Source organism: Eulemur rufifrons, chromosome 14 (genome assembly GCF_041146395.1).
Source record: "Eulemur rufifrons isolate Redbay chromosome 14, OSU_ERuf_1, whole genome shotgun sequence".
Taxonomy (NCBI): Eukaryota; Metazoa; Chordata; class Mammalia; order Primates; family Lemuridae; genus Eulemur; species Eulemur rufifrons.
This window is the reverse complement of record NC_090996.1, coordinates 2,845,526-2,870,292: the sequence shown is the minus strand read 5'-3', so window position 1 is coordinate 2,870,292 and position 24,767 is coordinate 2,845,526. Positions and strand designations below refer to the sequence as shown.

At 40.0% G+C, this 24,767-nt stretch overlaps 1 protein-coding gene across 1 annotated transcript in view; it reads right to left on the bottom strand.

The window, feature by feature from the left end:
- Positions 1-287: 287 nt before the first annotated feature.
- The window catches only part of TYW1 (tRNA-yW synthesizing protein 1 homolog), a 171,889-nt gene continuing 147,409 nt past the window's right edge, over positions 288-24,767 (bottom strand). The window contains exons 15-16 of the mRNA XM_069485639.1: positions 23,592-23,759; positions 288-571 (exon numbers count right to left, since the gene is read on the bottom strand). Of these exons, the coding sequence (XP_069341740.1) occupies positions 350-571; positions 23,592-23,759 (390 nt within the window). The 3' untranslated portion in view covers positions 288-349. The remainder of the gene's footprint in view (positions 572-23,591; positions 23,760-24,767) is intronic.

The following is a 24,767-nucleotide window of genomic DNA, read 5'->3' as shown; positions in this document are numbered from 1 at the left end:
GTGTCGATTCCCTGTGTAACACTCTCATGAACAGCCCTCCAGCAAGCCTCACTAACTGCAGCACAAAACCATCGGTTATACTCTCATGACGATCGTTTTACTTCCCCCACAAAAACAGTTTTCCTCTCAGAAGGCAGAGCCGGAGAGGGACCGAGCTCTGTGATCAAGTGTGGGGCTGGGTCCCGAGCTTTCTGAGTGTGGATGCCGCCTCTGTGTCCCCGTGTTTGCCCTCCAGTCTCCTTTATATGAAATATAATTTGCATAATTTGTCCTTGGAAAAACTGCAGTAGAGTCCAAGAACTTCTGAGGCCATCCGCTTTTTGTCCTTTCGTATCCTGAAGACATAATCTCAACATCCAGAAATATCCTTTGATCTGTTCTTTCTCTTATATCTTGTGTCCTTGGGATCAAAGCCTCTTTCACTGGCACCAAATAGCGCCCAGTGGGGAGTTTGGGCCATGTAATCCTTTGCGCCGAAAGTTTTTGATCCGCCGCTATCTTCGTACTCCTGGACGAGCTCCTGGAAGCGGCTGTAATCGATCCACGTCCACCATTCGCCATCGATCTTAAACTGCAGAGAAAAGAAACTGTCAAATCACAAGTAAAAACGTCCCTAGAAAAAAATATAAAATAATTATTTTTAAAAAAAATCACAGATTAGCCTGATCTTTTCTCCCTGTCGTGCTACAGAAAACTCTTTCGTGTTCCGGGTCCGGTTTCCTGTCGAAGCCACAGTCAGCGGGACTCGCTTGCCCTTGGCACTGCCGCCCTGCTGAGCCCGGGACACAAGTCAGTCTGTTTTGCACAACACTGACAGAGGGTCAGATGTTCTGATGTGACCATGTGATAACGGTCAGGCTGATTCTAATTCCTGCTATTGCAGCTTTTTTTTTTTTTTTTTTTTTTGAGACAGAGTCTCACTCTGTTGCCCAGGCTAGAGTGAGTGCCGTGGCGTCAGCCTAGCTCACAGCAACCTCAAACTCCTGAGCTCAAGGGATCCTCCTGTCTCAGCCTCCCGAGTAGCTGGGACTACAGGCATGCACCACCATGCCCGGCTAATGTTTTCTATATATATTTTTAGCTATCCATATAATTTCTTTCTATTTTTAGTAGAGAGGGGGTCTCGCTCTTGCTCAGGCTGGTCTCGAACTCCTGAGCTCAAACGATCCACAGCTTTTTATCTGTTAGGAATTTTTACGGTTACGTTAGCAGCACCTGGTGGAATCCCTTTCGTTACTAAACTTTGCTTATCAGTGAGGATTTAATCAATGATTTCTAATTCTCAACTGCTAACTAAATGACTCACACTAACCTTTTCAGCCTAACATGGCTACAATATCTCATTAGTGGAAAGCCTCGTTAAGAATTTCAATTCAATAAAAGAGAATAATCCAATTTGTACTCTGTTAAGAAAACTGCTTCTCAAAGGTCGCTGTGGAATAATGACCTGGAATGGAGAAAACAGAGGGAAGTTGAGGCTCTAAAGGAAATGGTCATTGAACTGCGAAGGCCTTTAAAGCATCTGTCTGGCATGAGTTTGTGTAAATGTATTAACTAATATGTTGACAGTTGACTTATAAACAGACAAGTATTTCTGTCATGCCACTGTGTTTAAAAAAAAAAAAAAAACCCTGATTATCTCTATGAACCAAGTTAAATAACAATTTCCTGTTCTAGCTGAAAAAAATATTGAATATATATAGGCTCCTAGATTTAGAATAGTATAACGTGTTGAATTTAAATGACGTCTGATTTTTTACCCAACAGCTAAGAGGTCTCTAGGGGGGTAAATGCCAAATAAATGGAAAAGTTTAATTAGTCTATCTATGAATTATGAGTTTTCTTCTAATTAGACCATTCTTTGAAACGGTGCCTCAAGGGCTCTATGAACTCTACAACCCAGGATGTAAAGTGTATTTCTTTCTATCTTCCCTGCCAAGATTGGCTGTCCCTGAATTGCTCCCTATTACTGTGGAAGAAATCACTGTCATTCCCAGGCGCTGAACCTCAAAATTGCAGTCAGAGGTGCCCTCCCTGCCCCTGGCCCCGTGCATCCAGAAGACGGCCAGACCCGGCTGCTGCTTCCCGAGCAGCATTTCTGCCACCAGTGGCCTGCGCGGCCCTGACACAGGCCCTCACTCAGGGACTCTGGCGACACTCTTCCAACTGATTAATCTTCTGACTTCCACAGACTGTCTGAGATTACACCGCAGCAGGAGAGAGTCCCCTTATCTAGAACAGAAAATCTAAATATGGAATCTGCACTGGACTCTTCCTGAGCTGTCCCCGCTCACGTGACTCCCATGCTGCTCCCTCTGTCTAACGAATGACAGCTTATGCCTTAGGCGGGTCTCCCGTGTCCTCTGCTCTGCGAAGTCTTCCCGAACCCCTTTAGACTGTGACAGTTCCCTGCACAGGACCTCACTGCGCCTGCACTCGCCCACAGCAGGGCCTCTTCAGGTGGCTCTCACTCCACCTCCCCCTGCCTCCCCCCCCTGCTTTCCCAACAGGTCAGACTTGACAGTTTACCCTGTCTCTTAGGACATGCAGGGGCCCAGCCCCTTCTTTCCTACCTCTAACAAAGCTACGAGACCATGTGATGCATCAAAATTGCACCTGTTCTGCTGACATCCTGAGACACGCTGAGAATTTGGGGCTGCTGGCTCCACAGACCAGAGCGGACTGCTTCGCAGTGTATTCATGACTCACGGCACGGTACACTCGACAGGACGGGGTGACTTCCTAACTAGCGCAGGAGTAGACATGGCACTAACATGTTTGTCATTAAAATGAGGCCAATAATGATGCCATTTATTCCTTCCTCCGATCAACATTTATGGAGTGCCAACTATGAATTTGGCCCAGTCACAGACATTAAAAAAATAATTATAATACAACATGGCATGTACAGCAAGTGAGGTACACCTCGAGGGTACAGAGAAAGATGTGACAAATCACACCCCAAGCGTGGCCCTGTAGGATGGTCTTTGTGGGGCTCCCTGCTTTGCTTGCTGAGAGAAGCACATGACCATATTCTCTTCTTCCCTATTTTTCCCCCTTTTTGGGGTCTAGATCCCTAAGTCTCTGGTCCATAATCCTGATCTTTCTTCTCGCTCAAACTCTACCAATAATGATTTGTCGTGGATATTCTATGAGGGACTAAAAGATTAGTGTGGACCAGAGCAATATACTTAATTTTTTTTTAAACCACAACCTACAGTAAGAAATACATTTTATATCTCAATCTAGTACACACAACACACACACACACACACACACGCACGCACGTGTGCTGGAAACACTAGAAACATAACTTCACAAAACTATATGCAATGCATTTCATTTAAGCGTATTGCTGGCTGCAACCCATTAAGTTGATTTCCTAACTCCTAATGCCAATAGAAAACTTCTACACTAGAAGACCTGATCTCTTCTGACTCTAAAACTCTACTCTGGTTTAAAACAGAAGAAAGTAGATGCGCAGACATGGCACGGGTAAGCTGGAGTCCGACAACGGACCACTCTGATTCCTACTGTCTAAGAAAATGAGCTGGGAGACCAAAGAAGTAGATGTGGCAGAAAGCAGGAGTATTAGCTCAGCTGCCGTAACAAAGCGCCACAGACCGAGTGCCTCAGACAATAGAAATTTATTTTCTCACAGTTCTGGAGTCTAGAATTCCGAGATCAAGGTTCTGGCCAATTCAGTTTTTGGTGAGGGCTCTCTCCCTGGCTTGCAGATGGCCGGCTTCTTGCTGTGTCCCACCTGGCCTTTTGTTGGTGTGCACGTGGGAAGTTAGCGAGGCGGTGAGCTCTCTGATGTCTCTGCTTCTACAAACACTAACCCTAGCAGATCAGAGCCCAGCCCTGATGCCGGGTACCCCCTCTCCAGATACAACCACACTGGGGGATAGGACCTCAACATATGAATTTGGGGGGGACACAAACGCCAAGTCCGTAACAGTAAGTTACTGTGAAATTAACGTTGAGCCACCAGACCCCAAAGACAAAACTGACATATGCCCCCTCAGTGTCTGAGACTAATCACACTGAATCATAATAGCTCAGAAAAAGTCAAACTGTTTCATGCAAAAGGCAGAAGCTAAAAGAGCAAACTTTGGTATGACTGACACACAAATAGTGCTGAAAGACAGCTGCATCAACAGAGGTATGCAACCCAAAGCATAAAATCTGAGGTTAAGTATCCTGAGACATGAGTCACCCTGTTTCAAGAATTCTTCAAATCCAGTAATAGTAAGGGAAGAAATAAATCTGCAGAGCTGCAAATAAACTCAAAGGTCAAAGATGATCTCAGAAACACCCCATAAGCCCAGTAAGGTACAGCCCTGACCAAAGAAAGCCAGGCGGCTCAGGCTCTGTGCCCTGTTGGCCAGATGGGCAGCATGGGCTCCCGCTACCTGCTGTGCAAAGGGCCTTCTCATTATGTTCTTGTATTTCCACAGGGAAAATTTCACTCAACAGAATAATAACAACATAGGTTCTTTATCATTGTAAAGGTTTTAAAAGATGCTGGCTGGGCATGGTGGCTCATGCTTGTAATCCCAGCATTTTGGGAGGCCAACTTGGGAGGATTGCTCGAGGCCAGGAGTTCGAGGCCTGCGCAACATAGCGAGACCTCATCTCTACGAAAAATAAAAAATAAATTTAAAAAACTAGCCAGGCGTGGTGGCACATGTCTGTAGTCCTAGCTACTTGGGAGGCTGAGCCAGGAGGATCGCTTGAGCCCGGGAAATGGAGGCTGCAGTGAGCTGTGATAACACCACTGTACTCCAGTCTCAGTGACACAGCAAGACACTGTCTCTTTAAAAAAAAAAAAAATGGCAGATTAAACACATGCATTTACTTTTACTTCCTCTTGAAACCCCACTAAAATGACAGTAAGAGCATTTTAAAAAGACATATAATATAAAAATAGAGATAGGAGAGGAGAAAACAGTACCAAAGTTTTAAAGCTGAAAAGATGACGGATGAGCAAACTGGTTTAGTGGGTCCAAGAGAGACGAATCCTGAGCTAGCAAACAGAGAAACCCAGGATTCAGCCCAAGTTACGCTTCAGAATTCCTCAAAGGCTCAGAAACTGGTTGCTCCGGTTACCCCAGAAGTGGGATTGAGGAGGCACCAAACCTACTCCCCTAAAAAATCCCAAGGCGGGTTCCCATTCTGTTAAGAAATGGCTGGAATCCCAAGTTCTTGATTCCGAGCTGAGCACCCGCCCACTTCACCCCATAGACGACTGGGGGACAACGTAAGGGAGCATCTAGGGTCTATGGCCGCAGTCCCCAAGGCCGACCCGCGGCGGAAGGCGGGCGGAGGGCCAGCGAGGCTCCGTCTGTGTTCGCCGTGGCTTCCCCGCGCTCTGTCGCCGCCTGAGCTCCGCGTCCCGTCGGACCGGCCCCGGCGGTAGATTCTCAGAGGAGCGCGAACCCTACTGTGGACGTCTCCTAGTGACAGGCCTGTGCCTGATGATCTGGGTGGCGCTGGGGAGCGGCCGCAAGTGCAGACTGTCACTGGCAGAGAGGTCTGACTACTGCACATGAATGTGGTGCGCTTGGGTCACCCGCGGACCAGCCTCGCTGACCCCTGTCCCCCGTTCCCCCTGCCCCGTCTCCCGCCCCCATGGAAGGATTGTCTTCCATGAAGCCAGTCCCCAGCGACTAAACGGTTGGGCACTGCTGGTCTACGGGATAGTGGGTACAGCTGAGGAAGGGGCTACCAAACTGAAAATATTCCCCGTCCTGCTTCCAGGCCACCAATGGCCGTGGGAGCCGTGGAAAATGAAAAGACCCTTCTGATCAGCCCAAGAGGACAGACTGAGCGACACGGAGTTTGGGGCTCACTAAGGAAATGACCCAGCTAGATCACTCCAAGACAAAGTCAAGCTCTCACCCTTAGGACTCCTAGTATGCCTATAGTCCCCCACTCTCAAATACGAGCAGGTGACCCATGAGCACCAGGCAACTGAGGAAAACTTCTAACAAGAAAGAGAGATAAAAAAATAACAACAAAAAAGAATAACAGAATAAACTAAGCCTATGCAGGGAGAAAATGACAAAAACTAACACATAAAAAAAATCCACCAAACTAAAACAATTATTACTGATATCCTCAGAGAAATGAGAGAAGATACTGTGTTCATTTAAAAGACATGCTATAAAAAGGAACATTCGAAAAATTTAACAGTTTAGACATGGTGGCTCATGCCTGTAATCCTAGCGCTTTGGGAGACTGAGGCAGGAGGATTGCTTGAGGCCAGGAGTTCGAGACCAGCCTGAGCAAGAGCAAGACCCTGTCTCTACGAAAAATTAGCCAGGTGTGGTAGCATGCCCCTGTAGTCCCAGCTACTTGGGAGGCTGAGGCAGGAGGATCTCTTGAACGCAGGAGTTTGAGGTTTCTGTGAGCTATGATGACACCACTGCACTCTAGCCTGGGAGACAGAGTGAGACCCTGTCTCAAAAAAAAAAAAAAAAAAGTTAAAAGACCTTAGATTTTAAAAATATGGGAGCATAAATGAAGAATTCATGAGAAAGCTAAGAAAATTAAGAACCTAGAATATACAGTAAAAAAAAACACAAAGATAGAAAATAGGAAAGAAAAGATAAAAAAATTACAGGACTACTCTAAGAGACTCAATTTAAAAAATTTTTCTTTCTAAGGAATTCTAGAAAGAAAAAAGAAAAAACAGAAGGGGGAAATCTTCAATGAAATAATTTTGGAAAAATTTTAAGAAGTGAATGTCATGTTTCCAGAATAAAGATGTTTATAATGGATTAAAATAGACACACTGTCTGAGACACATAACAGTGAAATTTCAAAACAATGGAGACAAAGAAAATCTTACAAGAAAAACGTGGTCGTATATTAATACAAAGGATTAAGAATCAGAATGCCTTCAGAGTTCTCAACAACTGCACTGAAAGCTGAAAAGTAGTGATTCCAACCTCACAGGGAGAAAAGTTTCCAACCTAGAATTCTATACCCAGTAAAACTATCAACCAAATGTGTAGGGAGAATAAAAACATTTTTAGATATTTAAAATCTCAATAAACTGTACCTCTCACATACCCTTTTCTAAGGAATCTACTGGAACGTGTGTTTCCTGTGAATGAGGAAGTAAATAAGAAAGAAACATGGGATCCCAGACACAAGGTCTCTCAGAAGAGCGGAGAGGCCGGGATAACAGCTGTGAACCAGCAGAGTGAACTGTCCAAGGCGGGTGGGTGAGAAAGTGCCTCTGGACAGACTTTTTTTAAAAAGATGAATCTGATAGAAAATCCAACACATCTGAAAGTGTGAGAGGCAATACAGACGATGGCAGAGAGTTTGAGAGTTGAATTAGCTAAAGAATATAGAAAGCTGGACAAAGAAAAAATAAAATAATTATTAACTTAAAGGAAACCAAAAGGTTATGCTGGAAACAAACAGCAATCATAGGAGATTACATGGCTCAGTGGTGAACAGTACTCACATGGCCATATCAATGCCAAAAAGAACAGTAAGTAAAATTCTGGCAGGGGTATGTTGGGAGGGAGGGGAATGGGAAAGGCTGTTGAGGGAACAGGGAAAGATCTCGATCCTCATATTCCATAGCACATAGTGAAGGCATAATGAGCAAATTATTAATATGGAAAAAAAGAACAGCAGCAATATAAGTATGTTATTTAGCAACATACTGATAAATACCAAAACAATCACCTAGAAAATTTAAAAGTGGCTGTCACTTGAGGTGGGGAAATGGTGTTTGAGGAGGGTACAAGGAACTGCTGTTTTGTAATAAACTTTGACTCTCTAAACTGTCCATGTAAAATGTTGACAAAACTGAAAGTAAGGTTTAAAAGAGTAGTGACTATATCCATCCAAGAAAGCAAAAAGCATCTTATTAACAACCTAAGCCAAAAAATGTAAGATGGAGGCAGGGAAGTGACCCGTGTGCAAACGGTAGTGACACGTTCTTGTGCGTGTGCTACTGTGAACTAGGCACTGTGTCTGGTTCTCTATTTTGTGCTGTCCACTTAACAAACATGTTGTGCTTAGATTCCCATTTTCAAAATGAGAGCAAAAGCCAAAAAGAGCTAAGTAACAAATGTGCTGTAGGTCACATCCTCAGTAAGCACAAGGGCCAAGATTCAGCTTGGAGGGGATGACAGAGCCCACGGTCACGACACCAGCCTACGGTATCTGTTAGCTTTAATCTCGAAAATGACAGAACTGACAATAACCATGTCTTTCAAGTACTTCTGGGACAGAGGGCAAAGAGACCTTTTTTTTTTTAAATCCCTGGACTTATTTATGTACGATATTTATAAGTTAAGCCCCATTGTTTAGCTGATCTAAAAGTTATGGAAAATAATCTGTATGTTCCATGTTCTTAGGGTACTTCAACTTCTCTCGGCACAAAGTCTAAACAGCGAGCACACTGAGGAGAGACATGCCATTGATTGTCTCTACTTACGCGGAACTCAGGGAGACCTTAACATTGTCCCAAGGCAAATGCAGGTGAAACAAAAGCTATTTATGGAGACCCCTAAAGTCAGTCTGCTCTGCCTTTGAATGGTTAGATTTTATTTACACAGATTCCATCCCTTCTGACAAAATAATAATTTAAAAAACAAAACTGCAATATTGAAAGATTCTCCTTCCATTCCCTTAACTGCTTCCTGACAGGTAGGCAAGCAGGTTGCTCATTTTTTATAGACTAATAAGACTGACTTCCCATTAGTGTCAGTTGTAACTTCTACGTAGATGCATCTAGACAGGTGATCGACAGCTACCTCAAGCTCAAAATGTCACAAACAAAAATTCTTGTCATTGGGCCTGCCCCCATCCTGTCTCAACCATGTTCTGCTGAAGGTTGTTGTTCCAGCTTTTAAATTATACATATTGTGTAGTCACTGAAAAAGTTCTAATCATTCAAAGGCCTCATATTTCTACACATCTAGGAGTTAAAATAAGAAAAAAATCCTATATATGAGCTGAAAAAAGAGCAAATCAAGAGCTATTTATTGATATCAACATTGGAGGTGTTTTGTGTGAATAATCCCTCCATGTGATACTACACTATTCTCTACTTAAAAATCAAATGGTCAGCACCTTTGGGAAAAAGCCTTTATTAAGAGCCTGCTCTAGGCAACGCATGATTGATTCTAGATGTTTTATATACTTCATTCAGCCAACTCAATCACCCCATAAAACAGAGCTAATCCTATATTGCAGATAAGGAAAATGAGAAATGATAAAACTGGGATTTGAAAACAGATATACCGGTGCAAAGTTCAGGGGTCCCCAAGACCACCTTTCGGATTTGACAACTCACTAGTAGGACTCACAGAACTCTCTGAAAGCTGTCATAGTATGGAGAACAGAGAAAGGAAGAGGCACGTAGGATGGAGCCTAGGAGAGTTCCGTGCTTGGAGCTTCCAGTTGTCCTGTCCCAGTGGGGTCATAATGTGTGACAATAGGCATGGAGTGCTGCCAACCTGACCTCCCCCGAGCCCTGGCTTCTAAAGTTGTTATTGGGGCTTAGTCACCTAGATGTGACTGACTGCTACGTGTCTGCCCTTAGTCTCCAGCCCCTCTAGAGGCTGAGCCAATACTGTTGCCCAAACTCCCTACCCTAAACCATATGGTTGGCACAGACTGGCTGGTGTGGCCCAAGGCCTACAGATAAACAAAGACACTCTTATCAGGCAGGACATCGCAAGAACTTAGAGATCACCTCCCAGCAGCTGAGAGCAAAGGGCAGCCCTTTCTTTGGGTAAAATTAATCCTCTACTGCGCAACCAAATTTCAAAGTCCTTGCATAATGGACAAAATGGAATAATAGCAAAATAAAAAAAGAGCACTAATAAAAAGAATCATATACATTATTTTCATTTTTGTACTCTTAGGAGCCTTTACATGATCTTAGTGTCTACTCTTATTTTCTAGATGGGTCTTCCAAACATACAGTCATAATTACAAACCAAACAGCTGGGGAAGTACTGGCTAAAGGAGGAGGGGCTGCCAGACCTTCTCGTAACTCAAAAGCACGAACTTAATAGGGTACGAGTACAGGAAGTCCAGGGGTAATTGCAGGGAGAAATAATTTTGGAAGACTGGGAGGTCATTTTTGAAATAGAAATAAAAAAAAAAAAAAAAAAGAGTGCTACAGCAGTGGCATCTTTGAATTTCCCAGATTTATAAATTTTGTTCTTGCCTGCGGTAGCTACGACTGTGTTGTTTGTTCCCTGGTAAGAGGAGTCGGAGATCATACAGCCAGACTTCAGAGAGCGCCTGGCGGCCTGCAGTGGAGGAGCACCGGGCGGTGCTGCCGCCCTCTTCCGGGTTTGCTGGCGGTAAGTAGCATGTGCCTGGCAACAGCGGCCTGTGGAGCCCTTTTTGAGAGATAAGACTACAATAGTAAGATTAAATTCTAGATATATCCAAGTGCAATTAAAACAATTTTACCTGGAAACTCATTTTCTGAAGTTTCCATCTTAATCTCCAATTTTGTTGGAGTGGAGCTAAATCCTCTGAGCAGTGTCACCACAGTGCCAATTTCCTCTGCTACTTCTCTGAAAGCAAGTGCTGCTGGGGACAATCAGGCCTCTGAAAAGGGTAAGTGCCACATGTACCACAAGAGGAAAACATGCAGTCAGTAGGTTTTGTTAAGAGAACACTGCACAAAACCTAAACGGAGACACAATTTCCCTCTTATTCCAAGATGAGAGGGTGTGGGGAGGTGACAGCTCTTCTTTACCTCCCTTTATGGATTACAAGCTTATATATCCAGAAAGAGGGCCTCTGTGATCAGTGCCTAATCAAATACAGGGTCCTAAATCCGGCAAAACTCTGAGTTGATGGGAGACCAAGGAGGTTGCTGCTGAATGAACTGAGACAGGAGAATCTACATGCTGTTCCCAAAGGACACTTCTCTTCCCCTACCTTGCTGTGCAATATAGTTGTTCAAAGTAGGCTTTGCATTTGAAACATTTGGGATTGAATTCTAGCTGTGCCCTATTTGCCCTCGGGTAAGACTTTTAGTCTTTTAGCCTCAGTTTCCACCTTTGGAACATGAGGAAAAATAGTATCTACAATTCAAAAGGTTTTTGTAAGGATTAAATGAGTTAATCCACAAATAGTGCTTCCCACAGTAACTTTAATAAATGTTACTGGTTGCTGAGTTTATCAGCAGACTTCAAAATGAAGGAAAGATACCAGACACTTCATCAGTGATGAAAGATGCTAGAAGATAATGAAAAAATTATGCTAGAGGGCAACAGAGCAGTATCTTCAAAGTGATAAGAGGAAATACCTCAATTTGGAGTCTTCTACTCTGATGATCTATCATTCAAGACTGAAAGTGAAATAAATATGTTTTGGAGAGGAGAAAAAAGACTAAGCTTACCACTCAGTTCAGTGAGAAGGAAACTGTATCCAGCAAGAACAACTCGGATGCAAGAAACAAAGGTGAACCTACAAAGTGGGATTTATACGGATACACCTAAACAAGTATCTGAAAGGATGGCACTGCTAGTAAATCATCTAACATAAAATCATCACTGCACACAACAGTGTGCTGGCCCCCACTACTTGCTTCTTCCTTGACCACCTGTGGCTTAACTTTTTTTTTTACCAGCTTGTTTTAGAGAACTGGGAAAGTACTGAACAAACAGAAAAGGATATATAGCCCCTCAGCATCTGCAAAACTGCATTCTGAGAAGTCAGATAAAATCAGCACAACAGAAAACAACTTCTCTGGAGAACCACCATCTTCTGTTATTTCACACCAGCAAATGCTCTGGAAAACAACCACTTTTCATTATCATTTCGCAACAACTGCTGCTCTGCTTTCTAGAACCCCAATAAAAGCCCAGGCTACTCATCCTTGGTGCCAGCTTTCTCTCTTCCTTCCATATCATGCCCTTTCTCCCTTGGAAAGTAAAATAAACTTCTTGCTTCAAAACCTATCTTAATCTTTGAGTCAAGAATTCTTTCTCAGCCCATGGTGGAGTACCCCTAACAGTATTAATTATAGGAGAGAGCACAAGAAAGTCCTTGTATTGTGTTGAAGGAGCATAGTAAAGTTGACTAACTTCAGAATTCAACTAAGTATAAATTTTAAAAGTATAAGAGTAGAGGATTCTGGAAAGATGGTGGAGTAGAAAGCACCAGAAATACTTCTCCACACCCAGATAAAAATTATACCTGCACAATTTATTTGATGTAGCTGTTTTGGAACTCTGGAGTCTATTGAAGGCTTGCAACATTCAGGGGAAGGCTTGACAGTGAACTGCAGTTAATTTTGGTGAATTTCAGCTCTTAGCTCCAAAGTGCCTACTAGGCCCCCAACTCCCCACCCCTTAGCAGGCAGCTGTGTTGTGTTCCTGGAGCAGCTTGCACGCAGCTTGTGGGAGCCCATATAGGCAAGAAGAACCCTGTCTTCAAAATAATAAGGATGTGTGTTCTGATCATGGAGGTGTAGGCAAGCAGGCAGCCAGCCACTGTTGGTGCAAACTCCCTCCCTGCCCCTGGCTGAAGAAGTGACTCCCAGGAGATTCCATGGGCCAGTGCTTCCCCTACATCCACCTTTCATTCTTCTCTTTCCCTCCTTTTGGGAGACATACGTTGAAGTCTAGGATATGAAAAAACAACCACATACATGGGGGAAATTAGAAAATCACCAAGCATGTCAAGGGAAAAATGTAGGTTTTAAAAAGGCCTAAAAAAACCTTAACTTCCTACCTCAGGCCGATCCTTGGTACAGAGATAATCTTCAACAATGAAAAAACACCAAACCAAACCAAACAAAAACCTCCAGCAAACACCAGGAAAGCAGAGAATCTGATTTTCAGAGTTACTGCATTATTAGATAGAAGTGTCCAGTTTTCAACACATACAAAAAGGATTCGGAAAGTATGGCCCATTCAAAAGAAAAACACAAATCCAAAAGAAATTGACTCTTAGAAAGCCTAGATGGCAGATCTACTAAACAAAGATTTCAAAATAACTCTCTTAAAGATATTGTAAAAACTAAAGAAATACATGGGAAGAGCCAAGAAAAGGATATATGAACAAAACAGAAATATCAATACACATAGAAAACCTAAAAAAAAAAAAAAAATTCTGGAGCTAAAAAGTATAATAACTCTAATAAAAAATGTATTAAAGGGATTCAAAGGCAGATTTGCACAGGCAAAGAATCAGTGAACTCAAAAGTAGGATAATAGAAATGACTGAGTCTGAGGAACAGAAAGGAAAAAGTGCACAGAGGCTAAGAGACCTGTGGGACACCATGAAGTGGACCAACATTTGCATGTGGCCATCCCAGAAGGAGAAGAGGGAGACAGAAGGCAGCAGAAAGGATATCTGGACACGTTATAATCAAACCGTTGAAAGTCAAAGACAGAGGAATATTGAAAGCAGGAGGAGAGAAGCAACTTGTCACATACAAGCAATCTTCAATAAGGTCATTAGCAGATTTCTAACCAGAAACTTTGGAAGCCAGAAGGCTGATATATTTAAAGTCCTTATAACAAAACAAAACAAAACAAGACCTTTTCCACCAAGAATCCTATATCTGGCAAAACTGTTCTTCAAACATAAGGGAGGACTTAAGACATTCTCAGATAAACAAAGCTGAAGGAGTTCATTACCACTAGATCTGCCCTGGAAGAAATGCTAAATAGAGTCCTGCAGGTTAAAACAAAAGAACACTAGACAATAACTTGAAGCTGTATGAAGAAACAAAAATTACAGTAAAGGGGGCCGGGTGCGGTGGCTCACGCCTGTAATCCTAGCACTCTGGGAGGCCGAGGTGGGTGGATCGCTCGAGATCAGGAGTTCGAGACCAGCCTGAGCAAGAGCGAGACCCCATCTCTACTAAAAATAGAAAGAAATTATCTGGCCAACTAAAATATATACAGAAAAAATTAGCCGGGCATGGTGGCGCATGCCTGTAGTCCCAGCTACTCGGGAGGCTGAGGCAGGAGGATCGCTTAAGCCCAGGAGTTTGAGGTTGCTGTGAGCTAGGCTGACGCCACGGCACTCACTCTAGCCTGGGCAACAAAGCAACACTCTGTCTCAAAAAAAAAAAAAAAAAAAAAAATTACAGTAAAGGTAAATACATGGGCAATTATGAAATATCATTATAACTGGTTTGTAATTCCACATTGTTTTTTAAGAAATTAATGCATTTAAAAAAGCAATTATTAGTTTATGTTTTGGGGCACACAATGTCTAAAGGTATAATTTTGTGACATCAACAACTGAAAGATGTGGGGACAGTACTGTAAAGGAGCAGAGTTTTTGTACATTACTGATGTTAAGGTGGTATAAATTCAAATTAGAGTATAACTTTAGGACGTTAAATGTGATGCCCCTGCTAACAACACAAAAGGAAATGAGAAGGTAATTAAAATGTTTCACTGCAAAGAATCAACTAAACACCAAGATGATTATTCAGGAAATCAGGGACAAAATGGCTATCAGGCATATAGAAATGAAATAACAAAATGACGTAAGTCCTTCTATATCAGTAATTAACTTAAATATAAATGAATTAAACTCTCCAATCAAAAGAGAGAGGGTGGTAGAATGGATAAAAAGACACGATCCCACCACATGCTATCTGCAAGGGACTCACTGTAGATTTAAACACACAAATAGATTGAAGCCTGACAGCTTCCTAGTTCCTTGTCCCACGTGAGTTCATTGGTGAGTCCTACCAAACATTTAAGAAAGAAATAACACTAATTCTCTATAATCTCTTCTAGAAGAGGAAACAGAAGTAGAGGGAACATTTCCTATTTCATTCTGAGACCAGCATCACCCTTATACCAAAAGGAGATAAAGACATTACAAGAAAGGAAAACCACAGAACAATAACTGTCAGAAATGTAGATGTAAAATCAACAAAATATTAGCAAATCAAACCCAATAATGTATAAAAAGAATTATACATCATGACTAACTGGGATTTATTTCAGGTATCAAAGGCTGGTTCAATATTTGAAAATCAGTTAATGTAATCCATGACATCAATGGCCTATAGAAGAAAAAAAAATCATGTGATCATATCAATGGCTGCAGAAAAACCATTTGACAAAATTGAAGTTTATGATTGTAAACTCTCAGCAAACTAGGAAAAGAGGAGAACTTTCTCAACCTAATAAACAATGTCTACCAAAAACCTATAGCTATCGTCATACTTAATGGTAAGAAACTAGATGTTCTCCCACTAAGATCAGAAACAAGGCAAGGATATCATCTCTCATCATTCCTATTCAACACCACACTAGAAGCCCTAAGATAATGTAATTAAGACAAGAAAAGGGAATAAGAAATATACAGATTGGAAAGTAAGAAATAAAACTCTCTTTGTATGCAGGTGACATGGTTATATATGTAGGAAATCCCTGACAAATCACAAACCCACGGAACTAAAAAGTGATTATAGCAAGGTTGTAAGATCCAGGGTTAATATACAAAAGTCAATTGCTTTCTTATATACTAGCAATGAATGGCTCGAATTTGAAATTAAAAACACAATAGCATTTATATTCTAGCATCAAAAAATTCTAAAATACTTATGTATAAATCTAACAAAACATGTACAGGATATATAAGTAGAAAACAACAAACTGATTAAAAAACAGAGAAAATCTAAAAAAAGAAGGGATATGACATGTTCATGGATTAGAAGGCTCAATATTATTATGTTGTCAATTTTACCTAGTAATAACTTGATCTGTAGATTGAACACAATCCCAATCAAAATCCTAGAGAGCAATTTTGTAGTTGTTGATGAACTGATTCTAAAGCTTATATGGAAAGGCAAAAGATCTAGAACAGCCAACATAACAGTAAAGAAGAACAAGTTAGAGGACTAATACTACTCAACTTCAAAACTTACTATAAAGCTATAGAAATAAAGGCTGCCTGGTACTGGTGAATGAACACTCACACAGGTAAAAGGAATGGAATAGAAAGGCCAGAAGTAGATCCATACAAATATGGTCAACTGACCTTTGACAAAGGGCAAAGGCAAGTTAATGGAGACAATACAGTCCTTTCAATAAATGGAACCTGAACAACTGGATGTCCACATGCAAGAAAAATAAATCTAGATACAGATCTTAAACCTTACAAAATGAATCTTAGCCTTAAACATAAAACTGTAACACTTCTAGAAGATAACATAGGAGGTAATCTGGGTGACCTTGAGTTCAGCAATGAGTTTTTAGATAAAACACCAAAAGCAGCATCCATGAAAAAAATTGGTAAGTTAGACTTTATTAAAATTAAAAACGTTTGCTCTGAGAAAAGCACAATTCACAATTCACAATTAAGAGAATGAAGAGTCAAGCCACAGACTGGGACAAAATATTTCCAAAACACATATCTGATGAATGATTTATACCCAAAATATATACAGAACTCTTAAAACTCAACAATAAGAAAACAATCAACACAATTTAAAAAGTGGGCAAAAGATCAGAACAGACTCCTCAAAATAGAAGTTGTACATATGGCAAATACGCATATGAAAAGATGCTCATGATCATTTTTCATCAGGAAATTCCAAATTAAAGCAATAGTGAGATACCATTACATGTCTATTAGAATGGCTAAACCTCAAAAAACTGACAATACCAAGTTCTGGCAAGGATGTCCTGCAAAAGGAATAGTAATTGCTGGATGGAATGCAAATGGTACAGCCAGTTTGGAAGACAGTTTGGCAGTTTCTTTACAAAGCTTAACAGTATTCTCACATGAGATCCAGCAATCGCGTTCCTAGGTATTTACTCAACTGACTTGAAAACTTACATTCCCATAAAAACCTGCACATAAATGTTTACAGCAGCTTTGTTTATAATCACCCAAAACTGGAAGTAACCCAGGTATCCTTCAATAGACGAATGAATAAGCAAACTGGTACATCTATACAAGGCAATAAAAAGAAATGAGCTATCAAGCCAGGAAAAGACACAAAATAATCTTAAATGCATTTTGCTAAGTGAAAGAAGCCAGTCAGAAAGCCACATACTGTACAATTCCAATTACATGACTTTCTGGAAAAGGAACAACTGTAGACACAGTAAAATGATCAGTGGTTGCCAGGAGTTCCATGTTTGGAGGAAGGGATGGTAAAATGTTAACACCAGTAGACTGTGATATATATGTATCATGTAATATCTCCATCAACCAATAAAAAGTCTACACAGAGATACACTCAACAACACTACAGAGTAATCAAAATGGAATTCTAGAATAGACTGGCAGAGGAGACTGAAATGGCACGACAACTATATGTTGTCTCTAAGACACTCACTTCAAATGTAATGATATAGGTCAGTTGAAAGTAAAAAGATGGAGAAAGACATACCATGTAAACATTAATCAAAAGAAAGCAGAAGCTAGCTATCATATTGTCAGAGCAGACTTGTGAAAATTACAGAGATGGAGAACAGATTAGTGGTTGCCAGAGGCTAGGGATAGTTTCAGGTGGAGGGTGGGCTGGACTGCCAAGTAGTATGAGAAGGATCTTTGTGGTGGTAGAACAGTTTTGTATCTTGATCACGGTGGTGGTTATATAAATCTATACATGATAAAATGGCATAGAACTACACACACACAAATGAGAGCATTTAAAATTGGTGAAATCTGAATACAGTCTATGGGTTGTACCAATGTCTATTTCCTGGTTTTGATAATGTACTATAGTCATGTAAGACATTATCACTGGGGAAAAATAGGTGAAGGGTACACGAGACCTTTCTGTACAATTTTTGCAGTTTCCTATGAATCCATAATTATTTTAAAGTAAAAAGACTTGGTATTCAGTTTTCCTTTGTGGCTGTCTTGGTGTGACAAGAGGAAAACAGTCCTTCACTGTGACTGTGCTTACAATCAATAAAAACTTTCATCAAGCAAGAACCACCCACAAATGCTAAACTATGGGGAGATCTTGGTGAGAAGCAGGGTGTTTGCACTGCCCTAAGGTGCCTTTTCAAAGCTAGCTTATTAGTTGCAAGGGAGAAAAAAAGTAATTATACAAGAGAGGAATTGGACAACACAGTGACTAAGTGAACAAAACCATCACCACCAATGAGGGAGAAGGGACATCATGTACCAGGTGTGACACTCTGAAAAGGACATGTCACGAATGCAGTATTCCATCTGCCAATGCATAACCTCAATCTAACCACAAGGAAAATCAGACAAATATGAAATGAGGAATATTTCTATTAAAAGAAATGGAGGGGAAAACTGTATTCTTTAAAAATATCAACATCAGAAAAGACAGAGAGGCTGCGGAAGTATTCCAGATGAAAGGTGAGTTAATTGGGAATGATAGTAAAAGGAGTTAAAGTGTTAAAAAAGAAGAAGAAGAAGAAAGAAAAGAAAGGTGACTTAAGAGACATGAGAACAAAATGTACCATCCGACCTAGACTAGGGGTTGGTTAACTGTGACTGGTAGGCCAAATCTGGCCAAATTGATCCCACAGCTTGTTTTAAGGATAATCTTTACCAAAGGTGGGGAACCTGTGGCCTTCTAGGTCCTTAAGTGCAGCCTTTTGATTGAAACCAAATTTTACAGAACAAATCCTTTTATTTTTATAATATATTTTTGTTTGTCCTTTATATTTTTATTTTATTTTTGAAATGAATGTATTTAAAATACCAAAGAATAAAATAAGTTTCAGCAAAATACTTCTCCCAGATTGACTGGCACAATTAGAATTAGTAAACTATAAGGGCTAAATTGACAGCTGCTACACTCATGATCTAGTTCTGACTCCCCCCATCCCACCGACTGCCGCCACCAACCGGCGCCACTACCACACCAGGCTGGTTGACGAGAGTTTATGAGGGTCAAGTACACCAGTGTGTTATCAGCTTTTGACAATGGTGCACTGTGTTTCTATTTGAAGTGGAATTTGTGAGCAGATGCACAGCTCGATAGTATTTTTTAATTCTGTCTGCTTAACAGCCCATCATGTCAAAGAAGACCAAAAGAATGCTGAAGGAAGAAAACAGATTTTTTAATGAGGATTGGGAATTGTAGTATTATCTTGTTTCTGCTAAAGATACGATGATTTGCTTGCTTTGTGATACTGCAATATCAACACTAAAGAAATACAATGCTCAGTAGCATTATAACACTCATAAGGACCAAAAATATCTTAAATTAGAGGAAGAGGCGCGAAAGGTTATGTTGCAGGAATTAAAAAGCGAAAAGCAAAACCAAAGACAATTCTTTCAAACACCAATTAAGACCTGGAAATAATGCCACTGAAGCAACTTATAAAGTAGCTTACATATTCGGGAAAAAAGGGAAGCCATTCAGTGATGTAGAAATTATGAAAGAATGCATTGGAAAAGTGGTAGGATGCTTAGACCCTGATAACATTTCAAAGTACAAACAACTACCTCTTTCAAGAAGAACCATAACTGATGGGCAGCATGAATTAGCCTTCAACTTAACAGAACAACTTCATGCAATACTTCAAAAGGAAAATATATACTATTCAATCACTTTGGATAAATCGACTGATACTACTGTCTTGGCACAGGTTTTATACTTCATTCAGGTCATAACAGAAGGTTTTCTTTGCTATGAAGAATTACTCACTTTGGGCACTCTTGCAAACAGAATAAACAGGGAATAGATATCTTCAACAACTTTCAAGATAGATGTTGTGCAATTGGACTGAATTTGGTAAATTTAGTCAATGTATGTACAGACAGTGTACCTTCCATGACAGGAAAACATGAAGGGTTGGTTTATTGCACAGATAAAAAGAGTATTACAGATCCAGATGCTCTCATTTCTTTTCACTGGATCTTGCATCAGCAAAATTCCTGTGCTAAAGCTACTATTTTAAGTGACACTTTACAACAAGTTAACAAGTATTGTTAACTATATTCATGCAAATACAACACAGCATCATCAGTTGTGTAACATGCTAAGTTGAACTAGGAGATATTCAGTGTGGATTTGCTGTATCATTCTAAACTGCGTTGGCTGACGCAGGGACAGGTGTTAGCCAAACTTTTATCTCTGTGAGAACAGATAGTTAAATTTTATAAAGAACAGAATCAGCAATGTGAATTATTGAAAGAAGATTTCTATAGGAATGCAGCATTTCTGTGTGATATCATGTCAAATCAAAATGACTTGAATATTTCCTTGCAAGGTAAAACTAAGTCTATATATGATATGTGGCAAAGAAAAAAAAAAAAAAATCCAAGCATTTTAAAAAAAAGCTATCTTTTTTCAAAACACTTAGTTTTCAAAAGTAAATTTCGGATGAACATTTTCCCCAGTTAGCAAAGGTCATTGATGAGCAGGATGATGTATGTGAATCATGTGAAGAATATACAGTTGTTATAGGCATATTAATTGGAGAATACAATGAAAGGTCACTGACTTTGAGGATCATGACATCTCACTCAAATTAGCATTTCAGCCTCACCTAGTTGATATCACCAAGGCACCTAAAGAACTGCAGATGGAACTGACTGAGCTTTCAGTAGATGACATTTTAAAGTCATTGTCTGATACTAATGTGGAAAAATGCAGAACACCCATGCCTTCAGCAACATGTCCGAAAAAAGCTTTCTTGCTTTTCAACCGCTTATTGCTGAGAATCTACAATCTCCTACCTAACCCAAATCAAGATGCCCTTAAGGTCACAAATGACGGACACCCATCTAGAGGATGAGCTGAAACTGTGGACCTCCATGCTACAACCAAATATTCAAATGCTTTCCAATAAAAACCAGACACAACAAAGTCATTAAAAGGTTAGCTAACTTTAAAATTAACAAATAGTTTCCACTTTTTAAAATTATTAAGTACATAGTAGTTAGATTTTTATAATATAATGTACATTTTTAAGTATATCTAATTGAAGTTTCCATGCCACCTTATTTAATTATAGATAAATTAATGCAGCGTTCCAACATGAAAATGTTCCCCGCCCCTGGTCTTCAAATTCTTAAAAGGTTGCCAAACGAACAAGTTAGAAAGAGTATCTGCCAAAGATGATATGTGGTTCATAAAGCCTCAAATATTTACACAGCCTGTATAGAAAAAGTTTGCTGACTCCGGCAGAGCAGATCCTGAACTGGAGGGGGCAATGCTATACGGGACATTATACGGTGAACTGGCAAAATTTGCATATGGATGACAGATTAAAATCGTGTATCAATTTAAAGTTGATAACTATATTATGATTGTAAAAGAATATTCCTAGTCTTAAAAAATTCACACTGAAACATTTATGGGTAAAGGACCATGAGGAATGTAACATAATGGCTCGGAAAAGGAGTGTGTATGTGTTGGGGGGGCGGGGAGGAGAGGAAGAGACACTGAGAACAAGCAAATGATACAGCAAGTGGGAGAAAATGGTATTAATAACAGGTGAATGTGTGAATCTGTACCAGTTTTATTATTGTACCTTTTGTAAATTTGAAATAATTTCCAAATTTAAAAGAAAAGGAAAGAAGGATGCAAGGAAAGGAATGTGGGCTTTGGAGTTAAAGGCAAGGGCTTAAATCTCATTTCTACTGCTTACCGGCTGTTTTATCTCGGACAAGTTACTTAACCCCTTGATGTGTCAGTTTTCTCATCCATTAAGTAGAGAGCTCAATAGTCCCTATGTTTTAGGGCTGTTGTGAGGATTAAAAAATACACTTCACAGTGTCCATCTCATGTTAGGCACTCACCAAATTAGCTGAAACAGCAATGACTGAATCTTACTATAAGCCAGATACTCACAACAGTAGTATTATGCCCATTTTATTATTAGCTAGTATTATGCCCATTTTCCAGATGAAAAGCTAGAAGGAGACAGGGGCCACGATTCAAACCCTAAACAACCTGACTCCACACAACCTCTTAACCATTCGTTACACTATAGAAAGATCAACAACTTGCACAAAGTCACCTTGTTAACAAGTGGTGGCATAAGATTTGTGCCAAGTTCCTTTTTCAATAAACCCTGTGTGCTTTCTCTTCTTCATGACTGAAGCACTGTGTCCTTACTGCACAGCCTGGTGTCCAGAACTTGATAGGTGTCCAACAAATGCTTAGAGAACAGAACTGGCCTGACTTAAATAGAGTGCTATTTAATTCCTCTATCCCCATGTCTACACTGGGAAGAGAGAAATTTTATAGACTAATGTAAAGTATTGATCTAAAATAAAATTTCTCTGTTTTAGCTGTTCCTTTGAATATGGCTAGTGGTTTCAACCAAGATGCCCTGTAGTATAAGAAAGATCAGTGGACTAGGGGGTGGAAGGCTATGGTTCTAGGTTTGGCTCAGCAATTTAAGCAAATCTCTTTATCCTGCAGATCTCATCAGTTTCTGTATGGAAAAAGTGAGACGGTTAAATCATACATCTCTAAAATATCAGAAGAGATCTTCTGATCCTAGGCCTTGTAGGATTTCTACAAATAATTTTCTAAATACAATGTATAGAACACCACCAAAGATAACAAGGTACATGAGAAGACAAGGCAACATGAATGAGAACCTGAAGAAATGACAGACAACAGAAACAAATCCACAGCAACTTTAGATATTGGAATTCCCAGATACAAACAATAAAACAACTAATTCTATTTCCGATATTCAAGAAGATAAAAGCCAAGTTTGAAAACTTCAGCGGAGAACTGGAAATTACACAAAATGACACAGCATATTTGAAATAAACAAACCAACCAGAAATTAGATATTTGAACACATAAAATGTAAAATTAAGAAATTGACGGTTGAATTTAATAGCACATCAGACACAGCTGAAGCAAGAATTAGTGAACTGGAATATAAATCAAAAAAGAAACTGTCCAAAATGAAGTATGTAGAGACAAAAGAATAAAAAATACAAATGAAAAGGCAAGAGACAGAAAATACAGTGAGGTCTAACATATGTTTAATTGAAGTTCCAAAGGACAAGAGATAATGAGGAAGAAGAAATATTTAAAAAAATAAAGACTGAGAAATTTTCTAGAACTGAAAATTAATAAACTATTTTAGTGGCCCACCTCTATCAAGAACTGGATTTTTCCTTTGTTAGGCATTATTTACTTAAGAAAGACACCACATTCATGTACTTGTCCTGTCTAATAAAAGCACTAAGGAGGAAAAATGGAAATAGTCCAGATGCCAAGATTCAAAGCAATCTAAAATTTGATAAATACCTCAATATTTCTTCTGACAGCTAGAAACTCTTTGAGGGTTGTTTACTACTTTAGTTTTTCCTTGTTGTTCCAGGAAAGGACTAGAGGTTATTGCAAGGGTATTTGCTTTTGTTTTTTTTTTAAGCACAAACCTTCTAAAAATTACAAACCAGAAAGCACTTCAAGACGTCTAGATGAAGGATAAAAACGAAGCAATTTCACACACAAAAAAGAGTTTATGAGCCCAAAAGACAGAATTTAGGGCTTTCTTAATGTGTGTTTTTATAAAGGTAGCAAACAAGCAGGTAATCACTATAACAAAGTAAGGGGAAAGTAAAGAGAAAAGAGAAGAAAGGAGCAGTAGGGATGAGGGGGACAGGAGAATGCAGGTTTGAGCCATTCTTACCTTCTTGTGCGCTATCAGGAGGCAATTGGAATGCTCGTGTTCACACGCGATTTCATAGTCGGGGATCAGCTCCGCCAGCTCCCGAACAAACCGTACCACTTCCTCATGCCAGGGCACGTTGGCCATGGTGAGGCTGCTTGCTGAACTTTCCCCACAGTAGGTCACACCCTGTGGAAACATCACGACATCAGAGATGATGACAGACCTACTTGAAAGTCACAGAGTGAGACTTTCAGAGCCAGACACGCTTCCTGAAGTTATCTAATCCAGTCTGATCTATGTTTTAAAGTGAAGAAAGTGATACAAAGATGATAAAAGTTGCTTAGGAGATCATACAAATAGTGAGTGACAAAGACAGCAGGCTGATGTTCTTTCCGCTCTATGACAACAACGGGGCTTGAGTACCTGTGCTTTGTGCTGTGTCACCATCTATGCCGTCTGGTCACAATAATGTATGCGAATCAATAGCTTATCTCTCCATGCAGATTCTTGTGTACTATAACAGAGTAATTCTGGAGGGCTTATAACCTCCTAGGAGAATAATGGGGGCACAGTAGACACCCATAAAAAGTCACTGACCAATTAACTGACTCACTGGGAAAATAAAGTGACCTTCCATTTTCTAGTATAACTGAGATTGAGATTGGCAAACTTTTTCTGTAAAGTGCCAGAAAGGGATCCTTTTGAAATTATTCTTTAAGGAGATCACTTCATAATGCACTTTAAATATGAATATATATTCATGCCTAAAGGGAAGTATATCTGTGCCTATACATACATACCTTTACACACACCTACACATACATAGAGCTCACCAATATAGAAATTCCTTTTAAGTACAATTACAGTAAGATAAATTGGCTTTTAACTCTTTTGAACTCTACCTGACAGCCTAGGCATTTAAGACTCAAAAGTTTCCTAAATAAGTTCTTTATGTGGTAAATCACATAGTGATAAATGATTAATTTTCTAATAAGGAATATCTTAATGCTGTGGGTTCTTTAAATACCCCAGAATCAAACTTTCTTGACAACTGGTTTGAATATCCTAGACATGCTTCTTCTACTAAGTGGGGAGGAACTGAAATAAACATAAAACACATGCCCCACTCACACACATTCTTTCACACACACATGCAAACACGAACATAGACCCAGACACACACCACACACAGAC